Source organism: Mesitornis unicolor, unplaced genomic scaffold, assembly GCF_000695765.1.
Source record: "Mesitornis unicolor isolate BGI_N332 unplaced genomic scaffold, ASM69576v1 scaffold3925, whole genome shotgun sequence".
NCBI lineage: Eukaryota > Metazoa > Chordata > Aves > Mesitornithiformes > Mesitornithidae > Mesitornis > Mesitornis unicolor.
This window is the reverse complement of record NW_010186030.1, coordinates 155,835-169,709: the sequence shown is the minus strand read 5'-3', so window position 1 is coordinate 169,709 and position 13,875 is coordinate 155,835. Positions and strand designations below refer to the sequence as shown.

Here is a 13,875-nt window from a genome sequence, read left to right as displayed (position 1 = left end):
CCGAGTGATTCTGTGATTCTGTGATTCTTGTTCCTGTTAACCTCACTGGTCTCATTGCTCTGTGATTACTGTTCTTTCAGAGTTGTATCTATACTTGCTTAAGCTTTGTGGTCAGTAATGATTTAATGATTTTTAGTTTCAGTTCTGATTTTTGAGTTTGAAGGGAGGCTGATGGCAACACTAAAGAGAACTGCTAGTTGAGATCATGATCAGAGTCATTTCAGTCCATCCTACCTTCCCATTTGCAGGATAATTTTTACAGTAATAGGGTTTAGAAACTGTGTCCTATGGAGGCTAGCAGTGCTTGAATTAAAAAAAATACTACTGGATGGGCTTTAAATTTTGATTGTGTCTCTTACTCAGAAAGATAATGGGTAACGAATTAGGGCCAGTTAGAAACAGGAAAAAAAGTTAGGTGACTTTTGTAGAGTTCAGGTCATGACCAATGAATTAATGGCTCGAAAACTTATGGGTTCTTTTTTCCCCTCTCTCTTTACTGTGATAATATAACAACAGAAAAGCAAGAATTGAAGTTCCTTTTTGAGTTTAAATATTAAGGTTTAAATAAAAGATTGCTTTTTTGTGAGTGGGAATTGAAAATACGTTGGAGAAGTGTAAAAGTAGTAGGATACCCTTCAATGTGGGACAAAATATTTGGTGACAAACTAGGTACGTAATATGTGATTTTTATTGATACAGATTTTAATACGTTATTCTTATTGATACAGATATGGTCCTGAACATCGTGAGCACGTGACTTCAAAGATGGACAACTGGATCTCTTATAAATTGTGATTGGCCTTAAGCTGACTTACAACCGTTGAAGAACTTAACAGGATTTCTCTTGTTCCTGATTTCTGCCTATCTAATTGCCTCACACCACCAGCTTAATCATGTATGGAAGTGCTCGGTCAGTTGGTAAGGTTGAGCCCAGCAACCAGAGTCCAGGGCGTTCACCAAGGCTGCCACGGTCACCACGCTTGGGCCATCGTCGAACCAACAGCACAGGAGGCAGTTCTGGGAGTAGTACTGCGGGTGGCAGTGGGAAAACCCTTTCTATGGAAAATATTCAGTCCTTAAATGCTGCCTATGCTACATCCGGCCCTATGTATCTAAGTGACCATGAGAACGTGGGTGCAGACACCCCAAAAAGCACCATGACTTTGGGCCGATCTGGGGGGCGGCTGCCTTACGGTGTTAGGATGACTGCAATGGGTAGCAGCCCTAACATTGCCAGTAGTGGAGTTGCCAGTGATACCATTGCATTTGGGGAGCACCATCTCCCTCCGGTGAGTATGGCATCTACTGTGCCTCACTCACTGCGGCAGGCCAGGGATAACACAATAATGGATCTGCAGACACAACTCAAAGAAGTGTTAAGAGAAAATGATCTGCTTCGCAAGGATGTGGAGGTGAAAGAAAGCAAGCTGAGTTCTTCTATGAACAGTATCAAGACCTTCTGGAGTCCTGAGCTAAAAAAGGAGAGAGCTCTGAGGAAAGATGAAGCTTCAAAAATCACCATTTGGAAGGAACAATATAGAGTTTTGCAAGAAGAAAACCAGGTTTGTCATCTCAGTGCACTGCTGTGTTAGTGCAGTAGCACGGTTAAATGAATTTAAATGAACTTGCACGTCACATTTAAGCAACTAAATTAAATTGATGCTTTTGCCAGGTAATTGGTATGGATAAGATGTGTTTTCAACTTGAAAGCCTCTTTTTAAATGTTCCTTGTCAGACTTGTAAGCTACCTCGAGTGCTCATTTTTCCTTGTGTGTCATGTGGGTTTTTTCCTAGGACTGATGCCAACCACTCGGTTTCCTTTTGGAAGTATTTTACCCTGTTCATAGTTAATATTTCTGTAGTGCAGTGCTTACCGCTTGAAGTGTTCTCTGAGATGCAGAATGTACTAACTGCTGACCCCAAATCCAGCTGAACTGTTGCTGAATGTTGACAGATTGCCAGTAAAACAAAGTTCACGTTACACTGGTCTTATTACAGAGCTCCAGTTAAAACCTCCGGACCTGCAGTTTTCACAAACAGATATAAATTGTGTTCTTGGCTACATTTAAGTAACACTGTTTAATACCTGCTCATCTATTCTTTTGTCATAAGCTGTGCATATCTTGTTATGCAACTATCATAAAGCACCCTACAGTTCTTTTTGTAGTGGTCTGGCTAGTTAGGGAATAGGCAGAAGAACAGAGAATCTTGAGCATCTGGTTCTTTTGTCTTATCCCTCTTAAAAGCAGCCGTAAATTAGAATGAAACTGAGAGGTTGATTAAAATTGAGGTCTCTTTGTAGTCAGCTCTAGTTATTAAAAGCTTTTTAAAAGTTTTCCCACCTAGATCTTCTTGCTAGCTTAATCCTGTCTTTGAGTTACTGTCCTCCTGTTTAGCCATTTCTGGCCAAATGTGAGTTAGGCATCTCTCTGGGCTCTCTGGTAAGAAACCTCACTGCTCTTATGGAAAACAGAACCTGTGTCCAACTCTGAAAGTTTCATGAAACGTAAGTCAGCTTCACCGTAACAAAATTACATTCTGTATTGAGTTTTTAAATACACAAGAAAGTTTAATTAAATAGTTGACATATTTCAAGTGTGATCATGTTCTGGAAGCTCTTAAGGTATACTTGATATTTTAGGCAGTGTGTCTTTTTTTAAGATTTGCTTTAGAAGGTGGAGGGGAGAGGGGAAACGGCTGGAGGAGAAGAAATAGTGCTGGTAGTACTTTATGTATTATACTCTTTCAGGTGACCTGTCTTAAATAGTAGATTCCTTTTGGTTAATGATTGTCTGCTACACTGAAGATGTCTGGTTTTCTTTTATCTCTCTCAAGAACTGAGTTGAAGAAAGTATGTTGTTAGCACAAAATAATTTAATGAATTTGTCACGTAGTTTTATAGCTGTATTCTTACTGAATGGTAAGTATCACAACATGGGATTTGTTAGTGTGCGTGACATTTCATATTCATTTTCATGTGTCTTCTTGGAATTAAGAAAACCGAAAGTTAAATATTTTTTATTATGCAAGTAGGATTTCCTTAGAAGGAGTAATCCAGTGAAAATTTTAGTTATACTGGTACAGTACCAGTATAATGAGTATATGGAACACTATTTACTCAACTTTCCAGTGCTCTTTGTATTTCAGATGCAGGTAAGTATTTAAATTCTCAAATTCTTTTCAATTTTGAAGTTCTGTTTTCATAGTGAAGAGAACGTCTTGGAATACAATAACATTGTTTTCTGAAACCAGTTTTGACATTTGAGGATGCTGTGGAAATCTTGCAAGAAAAATGCAAAGAATGTGTGGTTTAGAATGGATTAAGTGGTTACTAAATACGTATAGATTGGAGAACAGTGATTCTTCTCTCTTGAGGTTTATTTTTTTTTTCTTGACTTTCCTTTATCCCCTAATTAAACATTTACAGATATTTCCAGGCCGCTGTTCTCTAGGCAATCACTATAATTACTACCGCACTGGTAGAATTGTATAACGTTGGTCCAAAAAAAAAAGAAGGGTGCCATTTAAAAGTAAAAGGCTATTATTGCAGTGAGCTGTAAAAACTAAGAATGCTAATTAATAGATTATAGTTAGCTAACAGTGTGTCCTAATTAAACTCTGAATTCATTACGTCTTCCATAGCCTTTTGGAGTTGGTCACTTCAGCCCTTTATAAGGAAGATCAGTTTAATAGGATTTACTGTAATTAAACAGACTTCTGGTTAGACACAGAACAAGGGATTTCTCTGATCTGTTGAGGGACCAGAAAAATCTTTTCATTACCCCTCCATCCTCTACCTAAAATGAGTTCCAGGATAATTGCTGGAAGTGGTGTTTTAGACCTCAATATAGGTATTTCAGCACATCACTTTTAGTAATGACTTCTTGCATGGGCAGAACATGTGCTTTATAATCAGTTTAGCTAAGGCCAAATGCACTGTTAAAAATTGATTCAACTCATGGAGCCAGGATGCTGTCTGACTCATGCCGTTATCTGATAGTTGTCTCAGGCTCTTTGCTGTGGTCTTGGCTCTTTATTCCTGTATGCACTGTTGATTGTCCCCGATTGCGGTTTTTTATTGCTGTTCTTGTCAACTCAGCTGTGAGTGATTGAATTGCCTGTTGGTTTTGGAAGTTGTTAAAAACAAGTGAACATGTGAGCTCTGGTTGATTGCTACCTCAGACTCTTGTGAAAAATGCACTGGTGTCTTTGGGTGTTCTTTCCCACTTCTTGGAAGCATGTGGAAATAAATCACAATTATTGATGTATTGCTTACTGATTTCCAGGAGAGTTTCTGGATTTGATAAAGATCAGAGATTAAATAGGGAAATTAAAGAGCACACTGCCTGTCCTGAGGCAGTCACTTCTCTTTTTGGTTGTATTCTTAGGGCTAGGTAGCAGGCGTATCTTGGGCACGATATTGAAAATGCAGCTCTCGCTTAGGTTGAGAGTGCTTTAATCTTGCTTGGTTGTGGTATTTTCACCACTTGTGCAGCACAGCTCTATTCACCAGCTACTTTGAGTAAATAGTACAGCTGTGGAGTGTAGCATATGCTGAATTTTATGTTCATCCTTTGTTACTGATCTTGAAGATCCAGAAAATCCTTTATTTTCATAAACGGGGACTGTCATTATCATCTCATTTTGAATATCTCAGAACTAAGTGTGGAAAGTATTCCTGTAGTTAACATAGATGCTTGGAAAAATACAATACTTTTCAGTGCGTGGTGGATTAGTTAATCAATTATATTTTGCAACAAGCCAAAAGTAGAATGCAAATTATTTTTGAAAGGTTAACAAACAATTGCATATTGAAAAAGGAACTGATGGAGTCGATAAACAGAAGCTTATTTTTGCCATGGTATCACTCTCCTCAGCATGCTTTAGTAGGAAGTGTATTTTTCTGAGTTGAAAAATGTATTTTTTAGTGTGTGTGGTTTAAAGGTTCCCTGGAAACTTCTTCATCAGAAGCCAGAAGAGGAAAGGAAGGACAGTGTGAATATTTTTTACACTTTGATGGAAATAATTTCCCTAAAAACTGGATCTTTGTGGACTCTGAAGCTCAGAAAGAAAGGAACTCCTCTCAGTTGAAACTTGTTTATAACAAGGTGATTGTCCCTAAAAATAAGTAGTGCAGTGCAAATTTGGTGTCTAATGCCCTGCATTGAATTTTCCCACATTTTTCATCTACATTTAAGATCTGATTAATGTTTCAGGTTAAATAATGTGTACTGCTAAGGACATCTTTTTACTTTGATGTATTTCTGTGGTCTTTTTGTGGTTAGAGGCCTTGGATGTCTGAGTGAGGGAAAATATTTCTGAAAGGAATTTCACCTTGCTTGGTGTAAGCACTTGAAGAACATTCTACTTTGTTGTGATGGAGAAGTGTGATGGGTGTACTGCAGCATTTCATCAGCATTCATCTCCAGGCTTCTGTAATTGCATCCTCACAATCAGAAGTACTCTTTATTTTGTGCATGTCCCTTTTAAAATATAGTTGTCCAAGTGTTAGCTTCTTAAAGGGGTTGGGTGCTGCTGTTGTGAAATGGCTGAGCTACTGGGTGCATTCTTCCTCTGAAAACCAGATTAACTCACTTCATTGATATCTATAAGAAATCTGAGGAAGAACTGTTCGCAAGGGCATGTAGCAATGGGATAAGGGGTAATGGATTTAAACTAGAAAAGGGTAGGTTTAGGTTGAATATTGTGAAAAAGTTCTTCAATATGAGAGCAATAGATCACTGGAACAGGTTGCCCAGAGAGGTGGTGGAGGCCCCATCCCTGGTGATATTTAAGGTCAGACTTGACAGGGCTGTGAGCAACCTGATCTAGTAACAATGTCCCTACTCTCTGCAGGGGGATTGGACGAGATGATCTTTAGAGGTCCCTTCCAACCCAATACATTCTGTGATTCTATGATTTTATTTTTGGTTTTGTGGTGGTGTTTAGGTTTTTTTAATTATATATTTAAAAAAATGTTTTGATTTGTCTTAGTACTGTGTCAGTCTAATACTAGTACCATTCCTGAGGTGATTAGTTGATAGAAAGCTAGACTTTTTCCCATTATGGATGTTTCATTGTGCAGTATGTGGTTCCATACTTGTTTCTTAAAGGCATTATCTGTGTCCCACAGCATTACACTTAAATAATTCTTTCAGTGGCAGACGTCTGCTGACTCTAGAATGCTGCCAGCTTTAAGTTTCCCTCTTTCCCCAGTTGCAGCATGAAATTATAAATTATTTATCTTTTAGAATAAAGCAAAACTGTCTCCTCAAGGTTGCTTAATATCTGAGGCATTTGTCAAGATGCAACACTGTGTGACTTCAACAATTGTCATGTAATCACCCAAGAGATGGGCATTCTGTGTTCTGTCTTTTTGCAATTCTATAAGGAAATAAAATTAGACTTTTTCTGCTTCTCTAGGTTCACCAATGCTGCTTTTCTCCCATGTTTCCTAGTGAAGTAGAATCTAATACCTTGACTGGCTTTCAACTGTGGCATAGGCTGAACAACTGGCCTCTGATCCATTAAACATCCAAGGGGAATACTACCAACTTAAAAGCAGCTTGTTATAAAATGTGTGATGTCTGTGGTACTGTTGACCTTAGAACAGTGCTTTTTGCTGTGAAGTTGGGAAGGATTACTTTAAATTATGCAGAATTTTAAATAGGAGACTCTTTCTGCTGTAATTCTTTATTCACTATGTGTTGAAACTGCTCAAACATTACTAGAGTTGCAGTGTATACAGGACATATATTCCTGAAAATCTTGGCTGTGTTACTGTATTTCTCTAGAAGCTGTTGTCTCTTTTGGCAGTATTGTAATTTCGGTGTTTGAGTTACTGTTTCCCTTAAGTGTTCTCACTTCTTACAGGATGAACGAGGTAGTGTGAAACTCTGTAAGGCTCTGCTTTGAAAGAGGCTTCCTTTTAGTCACTCAGTGAACAGCTGAACAGTGATAGATGACAGCAATAGCACAGAGGTACTCCTACATTATAGTTCACTTTAGCAGAGGTCTTGTACTGATGATAAAGCTTTCTAGTACGAAATGGAATATTCTCATGTGTCTTACTCTCCGTGGTATTGATTTAAGTAGAGAGGAGAGGAGAATTTTCGATGGAACTGCCAGTCCATGGAAAAAGGATTGAAGTGGTGCTAATGTGTGCCAGTCTTTGTGTGTGCCTCCAAGGCCAAAAACTGAAGTAGAGCTTTTTTTTAAACTCTTTTTCAGATTGCTGATATTAGGAAGCCTCATAGACTTGATAATGATAGAGCAGAGTAGGCTGCCATGACTAAACTGTTAGTTGGAAAGAATATATATATTTTTTTTTTCCAGCAAAGTAGGTATCTAAGATCCTGTTAACAATCTGTATAATGCTTAAGACATTAGTGAGATAGAGAAACTTTTCATATTTAGGATGTATATTCTGAGATAACATCCAGAGACCAAAAGAGTTTGAAGGAGATGTTTCTGTACTCTGAAAGTGATTACTGTGTTGGATAAGTTATCAAGAGCAGGCATGCCAGCTATCTGAATTAATAATTAAAGAAAGAAACATTGTGAAATGCCACTCTTGCCTTGGCTGGCAGGAAAGGAAAGAGAGAATAAACTTGGTAGGGCTCTAGTTACTTCAGTGTACAACTACTGTGATATAAATTTTTATATACACTTGTGTTTAGTGAACAGAATAAAATACCAGTGTTTTCAGTAATAGTGATTTGTGGTGATTTGAGCTGCTGAACAGAAATCAGATTACAACGGCTTGGCAGCAGATAAGCATAGCTATTTGGGATTACACTTTTTTTTTCTTCCATGAAAAACGCTCTGTAGTTTTTCTGTATAACTTCTGGCATAATCTGATGAACAGAGGGAAGAATGACTGCACGTGCTAAATGTAGCAGATCATAAATGTATCTCCACTTTTTCTCCGAGGATAACAATTACTGTGCCTTGAAAAGAAAGTCTGTTCAGCAGAACTTGGTTTCATAACCCACAAGGTCTACGTAAGTATATTTTTATGTAGTAGTTGGAGACTTTTGAGTCCTCTTGGGAAGACTAGAGTCACCTTTTGCAGCGGGAAAAAAAATACAAGGACCAAGTGTAGTTAGTTTTCCTTCTGTGTTGATACCAGTTGTTGTACAGACCAACACGCTAACCAACCTACCCCAATAAAAATCCCACAAAGACCCAACCAAAACAAGCAAACAAAAACCCCAAACCCCAACACCATAAAATAGTCATCTTATTGCATGTGTACTCATTGAAATGAGCATGACCAGATGCCAAAAAACTGGCACAGAACACCATTAAGAGTGCTTCTAGTGCTCATTGCATTAGAAATCAGAGGAGTTAAACTTATGTATAACAGTTACGGGAATAAATACCATGTGACTGACTTCTTCAGTTTAATTTTAGCAACTTAGTTTGTAAACTGGAATGCTGAGTAATGTACTATCATCAGTAAGCCTAAGATTTTGATGGCTGTTGCATTAGAAGTGTTTTGTCTATATACAGGCTTGCTTTTATTTATTTATTTTAGTTTATGTACTACTACTTTTTCCTGTTGTTATTTATATGACTCAAGTGTGTGTGCAGTGGGTTGCTTTTCCTCTTCCCTGGATAGGGGCTACTGGTCTAGGATCCCCTTGAAACAGAAAACATAATTTAGTCCTTGCTGCTCTGTGCTGCCTGCAGTTCCTGTATGAGTTGCTTTTAAAATCTAATGATTATTGTCACTGTTTTGGAAAACGAGTGCTATAAGCCAACAAGGGTGTGGAATTGTTTGGAGGCAGTTACAGTCTTCCAGAATTTGGCTTTACAACATCAAAAGGAATTAAAGGCAGTATGTAGTTTCCTAAAGATCTTGGGGAGTTCATTGCAAGCACACAAAATAAGACCAGGTCATAGGGGTAATGGTTTTTCTAATTTCATGCATAGCACAATGAAAATAGGTTTTTTATTGAGGAAGGGAGAAAGGGATGGAGATCAGCTGTCCAATAAAAAGATCTTTTTCAGTGTTCTGCAAATATAGCAGAAGAATGCATAATAAATTCTACTTTTTAAAAGGTGTTTTGTTTAATGCCAGTTGCTGTATAATATCTGCATTGTTACGGGTTTTGTAGTGTGTTGTTGTGCATTTCTGTTTCTACAGTGGCATCCTTTCCTGCTTCTTCCCTTGTTTGCCCCAGTTGGCTGGGGAGAGAAATGAGGAGACAGCCTAGGTTTGGAAAAATAAGCAAGTAATAAAGAGTAGTCCAAAATTAACTAAGTCTTACTAGTATCTGTATCAGAGCTGGTATGGTTGCATTTTTTTCTGACAAATACGTACATCATCATGTTCTTACATATCAAGGAGTAGACACTACACTAAATGTTCTTCTGCCATCTAAATGTTTCACAAGTCACAGGCCTCTTACGTGAGAAAGGATCCTTGGCATTAAGTTTATGGATGTTTGATCCTTCTTGTCAGATGATCAGGTACCAGCTACCTTGGGTTGTTAAAACTTGAGAACAGATGGTCTTCTAATTATATGTTGATGTGGATTCCAAATAACACAGGGCCATGCATTTCTTCTGATCCTCTTTGTCACTTGTCTCTGAGATGAAAGCAAGTCAGCACATGAACTACCACTGTTCAGAGACTACAGTCTTTTTTTCTTCAGGTACTTTGTACAGGATCTGATGCTTCTGTAGTAGCTGATTGCTCTTGGCATTAAAAAAAATAGACATGCAGATCCTTCCTTTAAAAATGCAGTGTGATGAGGCTTACATACCTTTTTACCTTGCAGAAGTCATGAGGTTGGCTGAGTAATGGTCTGGTTTTTAGTGGAATCATGTCCCAGATGACAAATATTTATTTTTGATTGAGGGGAGGGAAAAGATTTCTGAATGTACATTTGTGTTGTAGAATGTTGTCTTTGAGGACCTGTAAGTGCAAGAATGTTCATTTCAGGCTTAACCTATTGATAGACTTACTTTGGACCAGAAAGAAGTCCTGACACTGAACAACTCAGTGTGTCCTACAGTAGACCTCCAGTGTCACTATGAGAAAGCAAAGCTGCTTTTTTTTTTTGCATTTTTTTAACTATTGGCATAATTAAGTAGTCTTGCCACAGAGTAACTGGGTATCAGTTCCCAGATGAACAGAAACAAACTGTGAAGCAACCAAAGTAACTAGAGCTTTCTTCATTAGAGTGACAAGATACCCATGCAGCCTATTGCAGTATCTGATCTTACAGCTGTACGCCTCCACAAGGCTTATTCTTATGGCGACATTCATTTTGAGGGAAACATTTAGCTCTAAACATTTGGTTTGCTAAAGGATTCAGGGCATCATACCAAAGCTCTTAAGCTCTTACTAGAAATGTTATAAATGTCAAAAGCAACACAGTTAAGAAATGCCAACCTGCTTGGAAAGTAAACCTTTACTGTATGTTGCAGTTTAGGTTCAGGTGGCAACTAAACACCACGCAAGCTGCTCGCTCACTCCTTCCAAATTAAATCACAGTAGGATAATGAGAAATAAAACCAAATCTTAAAAGTATCTTCCCCCCACTCTTCCTTTCTTCCTGGCCTCAACTCTGCTCCTGATTTCCCCACCTCTTCCCCTGCAGTGGCGCAGTGAGACAGGGAATAGGGGTTGTGGTCAGTTCATCACATGCTGTTTCTGCTGCTCCTTCCTCCTCACGGGGAGGACTCCTCACACCCTTCCCTGCTCTAGTGTGGTGTCTCTCCCACAGGAGACAGTCCTCCACTAACTTCTCCAATGTGAGTCCTTCACATGAGCTGCAGTTCTTCACAAACTGCTCCAGTGTGGGTCCCTTCCATGGTGTGCAGTCCTTCATGAACAAACTGCTCCCACGCAGGTTTCCCATAGAATCACAGCCTTCTTTGGGCATAGCCACCTACTCTGGTGTGGGGTCCTCTATGGGCTGCAGGTGGATCTCTGCTCCACTGTTACCCTCCATGGGCTGCAGGGGGACGGCCTGCTGTCTCACCATGGGCTGCAGGGGAATCTCTGCTCTGGCTTACCACCTCCTCTTCTTTCTTCACTGACCTTGGGGTCTGCGTAGTTATTCCTCTTGCATCCCACTCCTCTCTCCACTGCAGGTTCCACAACAGGCTGTTTTTTCCTTCTTCTTAAATATGTTAGCACCACAGTGCTCCCACCATTGCTGATTGGCTCAGCCTTGGCCAGCAGTGGGTCTTACTTGGAGCCAAGGAAGCTTCTGGCAGCTTCTCAAAGGAGCCACCCCTGTAGCCTCTTTCCAAAACCAAAACCAAAACCCCACCACACAAACCCAATGCACTGTAGAAGATGCCAGTCCTCCATAGTTAATTCATGCCTTGGATCTGATCTAAAGCAGCTGTAGATTGATGAGGAAGTCATTATCTTGAAGAGTGGTCATACTTCTGCAACCTAGGCTAGATCCTTTCAGTGGAGCTATATGTTATGATTGAAGGTTTCTTTATCGTGCCTGCGCTAGATGCTTTCTTGCCAGTGTGCTACAAAATGGAGTTACTTTTTCTGCTTTTCAGGAGCTGGAAGCATCTCATGCACACAAATGGAAAGCAACTCTGAGGTTTTTCTCTTCTGCTTAAGAAAAAGGTGATCTTAGTTGCTTTGTAGACTCTTAAAAAGAGTGGAGGGACATCTAGGATAAGATTTGCGCTGTCTCCCTTTTAGGTTAGGGTTTGTTTCTTGGAAATCTTATGGGATATAGTTGTTTATCTGATCTACAAGAGGTCCCTCAGTTCACAGTAAAACTTAATTATTGGTCTGGATTTTGCATCAACTAAAAGTGTGCATATGAAATTCCTGAAAGGGGTTTTAGCTTCTATGGCAAGAAGCTTCAGATTTCTTTGCTGGATGAGAGAAAACATCCATGGAGAAGATGGCAAAAGCTTTAGGCTGAGGATTAATGCTAGTAGGCAAAATGGTGAATCCAAGAATAATCCTAGAAAAAGGAAATGTCCAGAAAGAACAAGCCTAGTAAAGGCTTTTAATTAGGCTGTTAGGAAATGCTGTGTCCTGCACTGGAGAATCAGAATTCATGTGAAGAATCGGATTGTTCAGCGAGTCATTATTCATCCCTGTTCAGCTGAGAAGTACAAATGGCAGTGTTATGTTTACTAGGTAGAGCATAGTTAAACACCAAAATTTCAGAGTTATTCTCATTATGTTGCTCTGTAGTCCTGAGAGGAAGGAAAGAAGAGCTTTGGGAGGGGTAGAGGTAAAAATCTAGATAATTAATTGATCTGACCAAGCATGGCAATCTTTGAGCATTTTACATTAGTATAACAAATACATAACAACTGTAGGTACTTTTCTGAAATCTTTCTTTCGTGTGTCAAAATTAACAGATGTCATTGCTTGTGGAGATTAAGGATGTATGCAGAGTAATTGTACAGAAGGCCTATGACCATAGATTTGGGGTTGTTTTTTTTTGAGGGTAGAGGAATTCCCAGTCTTCATCAGCCTGTAGATCAACTGAGTAAAATAAAATTATTCTGTCTATGGAAGCTTTGATTTGGAGGAAAATTTTATGGCTTTCTCCTTCAACCAGTATCTGATGGGTCAGGTTTGACAACATGATTGTGAGTCTGTTAATGTGTAACCATTTTAATAGATCTGTGAGCCCAGTTAGTCAAAGGAGGGACCTGTGAGGAAGCGTACGTATACTTTCATATGAGAAAGTAAATAGTGTGCTATATATGTACAGTCAACAGCATTTTTTACAGGTGACGAAAAGTGAAAAACTCAACCATTTTGTGATCCTCTTTGCAGAGGGCATTAGACCTTCTGATCACTTCGCTGTGTCTGGGACGGCTCAAAGAACGTTACCTGCGGTCGTTTATTGCCAGGAGAAACCCCCAAAAAGACCTTGTACTAAAATGAGTTAATCCAAGCTTTTCTTAACACTGAATTTTGGTTTGAATTAGCAGATGGTTTTGACAGTAAGAAAGGTTCTTACACGTGTGGTTTGGCTGCGATTTGTGAGAAGCTCTGCACATACTTCACCAAACAGATGAAGTAAGTGCAGGTACTCAGCTTATGATTTGTAATACCAGAGGTCTCAGCTTTTGCAGTTGTGTAACAAACTAGTGAGATCGTACTAGTAGTTCCACAATTAATCCTTTATAAGCCATTTTAGTTGGAAATAGTATGCCTTCTAATTACTCATACAGAACCTGTCTTACTTTTTTTTGATTTTTTTTTTTTTGTTTTAATTAACCGTGTTTATAATTTGACTTTGAAATTAGGCTTCACACTTAAAACAATTGAATGAATTTGATGGTTGTACTGTTGTCGTGTTCTCTCTCCCCCATCCTCCTAGAAATAAGAGTAAAAATCCAATGTTTGCAATGTAAAGAAGGTTCCAAGTTATCATTGCTATCCAGGAAAAGCTTTTACTTTTTTTTTCTGAGACTGGGAATGCATTCAAGACTAGCCTTCTAAAAACTGCAGGCTGTTGTTTTCTCAAAGCAGACTGAATTTAGTGTACTTATTCAGAAATTATTCCTCTCCTTATTTCCATTTGGCTGAATCAACTCAAATCTTTATGCCTTTAAGAGGTCTGAGAGTCTCTCTTTTTTGACTGTGTGAGAATTGTCATTCTTTGATATTTAGCGTCACTTTCTTGGTAATTAACTGTTTATAGTGTTTCATGTCAGACTTCTTTAATCTGAAAGACTGGGAACTTATGGAAGAAATCATTAATTCACTTTCTTTTATACTTAATACAGTTGTTCATGTTTCTTTGTGAAGTGCTGAATGTGAGACAGTCTTTGAAGACTGTTCTGGGAAAAGTAGATCTGTACTTCACAGGTTGAACTTCTCAGCAGGTTATTTGGTGTATTAAGACCTGATTATAG

At 38.8% G+C, this 13,875-nt stretch overlaps 1 protein-coding gene across 1 annotated transcript in view; it reads left to right on the top strand.

Moving 5' to 3' along the window:
* Positions 1-893: 893 nt before the first annotated feature.
* The window catches only part of ERC1 (ELKS/RAB6-interacting/CAST family member 1), a gene marked incomplete at its 3' end in the record, with an annotated part of 160,902 nt that continues 147,920 nt past the window's right edge, over positions 894-13,875 (top strand). Inside the window, exon 1 of the mRNA XM_010185010.1 lies at positions 894-1,562. Coding sequence (XP_010183312.1) covers positions 894-1,562 — 669 coding nt within the window. The remainder of the gene's footprint in view (positions 1,563-13,875) is intronic.